Here is a 5784-nt window from a genome sequence, read left to right on the forward strand (position 1 = left end):
GTGTTCTCTTCCGTAGGAGAAAAATATGAAAATGGCGTGTGGAGGGGTTAGGTGGGACACAATTCTTAGGCTCACTGAACAGGTAATGTTATTAACACTCTTACATGTTTTGTTTATGAGAAATATAATTTTATAAACATAATGTAGGTCATCGCTATGGCTACCAGGTGATTTGCAAATGTTTACACCTAGCTGAATAGCAATTTGAAGTCCATTAACTTCTCACATTGTCAGGCAGAAATTTCCTAAAATGTTTGCAAGAGTATGCTCAAATGGGAAACATCAGCTCATTAATAAAGTAGTCTGAAAATGGTAAAAACAAAAACAAAAACAACAAACAAACAAACAAACAAAACCCTACCAACATATTAAATGCCGTATTATGTAGATCCCCGGTGTTTGAAGACCTTCTATCCAAAGTATGTCTGAATAGGCAAATGTTGCTTGTTTCTAGCTATTTACTCTCTGCTTAGCTTTGAAAACTAACTTTAATTTTTTCAAAGCCGACTTTTAATGATAGTTCTTAAATGCTTTAACCTCCCTTCTAGCCCACCACCCACCAGAGGTAGTGGATAAAAACAGGATATGGGAGAAGTGGACCTGTTTAGAAATGGTTCTTTGGTGCAAATCACATGTGCATTGTCAGTAAATCAACAGTTCAGTTCACAGGTCAGCAGCAGCAGCTCCATCCACTTGCAGACACTTCATACACACACACACACACACACACACACACACACACACACACACACACACACAATCAGCAGGCCAACTCAGTACTGTCAGGATTGCAGCACATAGCACAACTTAGCAGGAACAGCCAGGCCGGAGAGATTTGGACCAGGAGGGGTGTCGTCACGAGCAGGTCTAGGCTGTATCTCTCTCAACAAGCAAAAATCAGCCAAGATGCAAGACCAACAGGCAATGTACAGCTAGCCCCATAAACCAACCAAGCCCAGCCAAGCCTCACACCCCTCCCAGTCTGTTGGGTTCTATTTATACTCCCTCCAAACATCGAGTGTCCTCCATAGGCCTTGCCTCATCATATGTCTTGCCTCAGCATGTGTGTCTGTCTCAGCTAACATCACTCTGCTAATCGACCCGAGTACTCGGAAGTGGCAAGAAGCTACAGCACACCACCAGTTTTTTAGTGCGTTTTCTCTCTATGGAGTTCTGACAAATGGGGCTTAACTACACAATGTAAGCTCGGTCACCACATGCTTGTGTGTCCTTTCACGTGCTTGCTTTAGCAGAGCATCCTTTCACCTGGGTCTGCTTCAGTAAAACATTCCTTCACAACTCTGCCACAGCCTTTCACACCTGTGTCCCCCTCAGCAAAATGTTCCTTCCTGTGTCAGTTCCAGCAAAACAACATCCAACACAACTGACTTTCCAAAGATCCTTTAAGTTTTCACTTCAGAAAACATCTCCCGGGAGCTAAATAAAACTTATTTCTGTAATAACTACACTAGGACCTAGAAAGACTACAAGTTTGATTGTAATAGGTGACTAACTACTAACCTGCATTTCTTTGTTATCCTACAGTTTGTAATAGTAGCTTTCAAGGACTAGAACTTCACATGGGTATAATACCTTAAAGAAGAGTTGAAACATATATACTATATATGTTGTAATAAAATAACCTTAAATTTATATCAATAAACAAATACACATACCAATATAAAATATTTGAGACTTATAGTTGTTTTTTAGTCCAAAAGTAGAATCAGCAATCTACCCTTTTATTCTGTCATTTCTATAGCTGCCCATGTATGTTCCTGATGAATGTGCTAAGAATTAGAGTAAGAACAACTGGGCCAGGCTGCTGGGTCAGAGCTCGGCACCTGCAGGGACTTAGTTGTGGGAACTGCAGTAAGGAGCAGAGACCGAGGCCATTCTTCACAGTCCCTGTGACCACCCACTGTCCCTGTGCCATTGACTAAGGGACAAGTGCACATGCCTTCAACTGGAGACTATGTGGAACAAGGAGGTACATTATTGGTACTTGGAAATGAAATGAAGAATGTCTCACTACCCTATGGAGTGGTATTGTCCATTCATTCCTATAGTTGCTATGTGGGCACAGGACCCCAATACCCAAGTATCTTTGTTCTATTTTTGTTGCTGTGATAACATATCCTTAGATAGCAAACTAGTGAAGACAGATTTTACTATTGGTCACGATTCCATCTTATAATCAACCATTGGTGGGAAACCACAGAGGCAGAAGTTAACAGAGCTGATTGCATCGCATCCATAATCAGGAAGAGAGTTCAAAGGACACATGCATGCCTATTAACCTTCACTTACTCTCTCCATTCTTACACAATTCAAAAGCCCGCTTCCTAGGGAATGATGCCTCCTACAATGAGCAGGCATTCCTATTGCAATGAACATAAATGGGATAACTTGTCACTGGCAGGTCAACTGGCCAACAGGGTTTAGGCAATCCCTCATTAAGACTCTTTTCCCTAGTGGTTTTACAGTGTGTCAAATCAACAACCCAAACAAACTGCCACACCACAATTTAAATTGCACACACAAAAGGGATGAATGTTAGATCAGGAAGCCAAACAGTTTAATAAAGGCTACCTGAAGTTTCCAGATACTAGCCCCCAGAATATTATTTTCCAACCAGAGGCCTCCCTGTAAGTCTTGATCTACTTCCATTTCCACAGATCTGGCACCCTTTTCTGTGGTAGGGACTTGAGAGAAGAATCATACGTTAGCAGGCCATCGTGGAAAGCAGTAGCTGAAGGTGGTGAGGAGAAACTCGGACTAAGATTTAGGTTTGTCACCCACATCTCTCGGACTTCTATAATGAATTTAGAGGGTGTGAAGGATGCTGTAGACGGACCTCACTTGGGTCCCCGATCTACGGGCAAAACTCGGGTTCAGATACAGGTGAGCGAGGATTCAGCAAATGTAGGGTGACAAATAAATACGGACACAAGGGAGTGTGCTTTCTCAATGTAATGTCAAATCAAGCATCAGACTATTTATACAGAAGAAATAGGGAAGTTACACCAAACAGAGGAATGCAAACACGGAAGGTCTGGCAGGAACCAACTGGGATAAAATTCAATGTTAACAGCTGGGATCAAAAACAGCTCCACCTAAAGTCAGCTTAAACTTAGAAGCCAGGGGCAAGGGCTTCATGCCCTTGCCATAGTTCCTATTGTCCACCTTCCCCCTAGGTCATTGTAAATACTTGTGTATGGGTATAACTCAGCTATCTATAGTTCTAAGTATCTACTCTGGTTCCCCTTTAGATCACAAACTTCCTTCTTCCTAGATAATGGTAAATTCCTGTGCAGGGCAGTGAGCTATCCATGCCCAGGGTCAGCTCAAGGACTGCCTGCCTAGGGCTGGTGAAGAATATAACTTACCTATATGTCAAAAAGTCAAACCTTAGGAGCACTTATAATAAAGCAATATTAAGGGAAAGCACATGGATCTGTTTTCCAACTAAAACATTGGAGCATTCATTATACAAGATGCCACGATTCCAGGAGACTAAGTTTCCGTGAACTTTTTGCCTCGGGACAGTGCCCAGGTTTTGGGGGGCCTGTCGCGCTTGTCACTACTGGCATGTAGCAGAAGGAGATGAAACAGAATACGTTTCCCATCCCTATGTCTGGGAACTGATTGTATGTCAACATCTACACACCAGATCATGCCCATGAGAAGATCCAGGAACTACAGAGTTCTCAGGACAGGACTTGTCTGAATCTTAGGCTATGGGTTTCTTTTCGGAAGAGGTTATTTCTTTCTCTAATTCTGAGCTCCACTGTAGTTTAGGCCCTGATTACCAGTCTTAACTTCTTAGGTTCAAGAAGGTTCAATGGTGAGCTGACTAAACCCATGTGCATGTGACTCAGAATCCTGGTGATCTAAGAGGTAAGAAGGTCTAGATCTTTGATTAAACCAAGAATTCTATCAACTTGGCAGACCCACTTGGGATTGTGCATGAGGGCTGAATATTGACATCGCTCACATTTCTAGCTGCAAGTTATCTGTTCTGCCAGTGAGATGGCCATTCTGATTAGCAATCAGAAGGAAGGAAGACACTCTCTTTTTTTGTCCTACTTTGAGGGGTCTGAGAGTAATGCTGACTTTAATTTAGATCTAGACTCATTAACCCATGCTGAGATTTCCTTTGGGAGAAGTGGGAATGGAATATGCTCCCATGCCTAAAGCACCCCATCTGCAGCTCACTTCCTGAGATCCTGAGGAGATCTGTTTGTAGGTCAACCTGCACAGAGCAAGGCAGTTGATAACTGAGTGAGCAGTCTAGATGAGCTTGGGCTGTGTGTGGGCCTCCTGGCATCTGAGTTGCTGTCTCCAGGTGATGGTATGGATCCACGGTGGTGGACTGGATCTAGGATCGGCTTCCATGAATGACGGATCCACACTGGCAGCCACTGAGGCAGTAGTAATTGTCGCCATCCAGTATTGCGTGGGGATCCTTGGCTTCTTCAGGTGAGCCTGGGACTGGGCTGGGTAATGGACTGAGCAGATCATGGGCAGCCCTGTAGCTCTTCTCCCTGCTACTTCCAAGCACTGGAGACCAGAATGTCAATGCAACCTGGACTACATAGATCTTTTTCTACAAGGAATGTTAGCTCCCTGGGGAAGGGGATAACCCATTAGATTGAAGCAGAGACTTGGATGTTTCCTGGATTCTGAGTGGTGAGGGAAGAGGGTATAAACTAGGTCTATGGTTTAGCATTGGACTACAGGTGCTAGAGTAGGGTCTGAGTTGGAACGTGCATGAAGTGGCTAGGTATCAGACCTTTGTCCTCCTCCTATCTGTAGTTCATCTCACTGAGAAGGAGGAGGTGCTGAATAAATGCGTGATGAAGTACTGGGCCAGCTTTGCAAGACATGGGTGAAATTACGTCCCTCCCTTAACCTCTTTATGGTCAAGTTTCCATCTAGGGCTCCAATGTTGGGGTGTTCCATTAGTATGCATGTGTCCTTAATTACATGATAGTGTTCCACCCAGGGCACACTCCGGCAGATACCGTCTAGCCTTCAGTTACAGTTCATCCCACGGAAACCGGGTGAGTGAGTCACTTTATTGTGGTACTGCTCTTTAGATTTTGTGTCTGAGAGGGAGTTACAAAACTAGTCAGCTTCCCTTGCTTCACATGGAGTAGACACTGGTGGTGACACTTGTATGTATATCAGTACACTAGGTCATCTGTTCCCTCAGGCCCTTGGTCAGCTCATCCACTGCCCTGACCAAATAAGGGGATCAGGCTTTGGGTCAGAGAGACCTTCACTCTTCCCTGTTGGCTGGAACCCCAATAGCGAGGGTCTACCCTCCTGGCCTGTGATGGACCAAGATGAGCAGTGTCTGCAGCTGAACACCCAGCCTGCTGTGGGCCAAGCCCTGAAGGCCAGAAGGCTGCAGTTCTGGACCAAGACTCTGCCCCAGAAGATCTAGGAGCTAAAGGGTTCTCAGGACAAGCATGCAGAGCTGTAGCGTCCTGTGTCAGGAATGGTGTGTGAGGTTGAAAGCAGATGGGGTAATTTTAAGGCTACAAAGTTCATTTATTTATTTTTATTTGTTCCATCATTTATGTAAGCCTTTCTAATATCAGCATTTGCCCTTTCAGACATGTATGAAGAGCAGTCAGTGTTATTCCTTATCATATTGGGCAAACATTCCTTAGAGTCAATAAAACAGTGTAGATGTGTGAGCCCCAATGTACCCTCATCTTCTTTAACCCTTCACTGAGACTAGGCTCCTTTTTTCTTCCTTCCTTTTTTCCTCTC

General features: G+C 44.0%; 1 protein-coding gene across 2 annotated transcripts in view; it reads left to right on the forward strand.

The window, feature by feature from the left end:
* Positions 1 to 5452, forward strand: part of LOC110337265 (acylcarnitine hydrolase-like) — a 23096-nt gene extending 17644 nt beyond the window's left edge. For both annotated transcript variants that reach the window (XM_029532391.1, XM_029532392.1), the window contains one exon: positions 5381 to 5452. In XM_029532391.1, the coding sequence (XP_029388251.1) occupies positions 5381 to 5452 (72 nt within the window). The remainder of the gene's footprint in view (positions 1 to 5380) is intronic.
* Positions 5453 to 5784: the final 332 nt, after the last annotated feature.

Source organism: Mus pahari, chromosome 20 (assembly GCF_900095145.1).
Source record: "Mus pahari chromosome 20, PAHARI_EIJ_v1.1, whole genome shotgun sequence".
In the NCBI taxonomy this organism is placed as follows: Eukaryota; Metazoa; Chordata; class Mammalia; order Rodentia; family Muridae; genus Mus; species Mus pahari.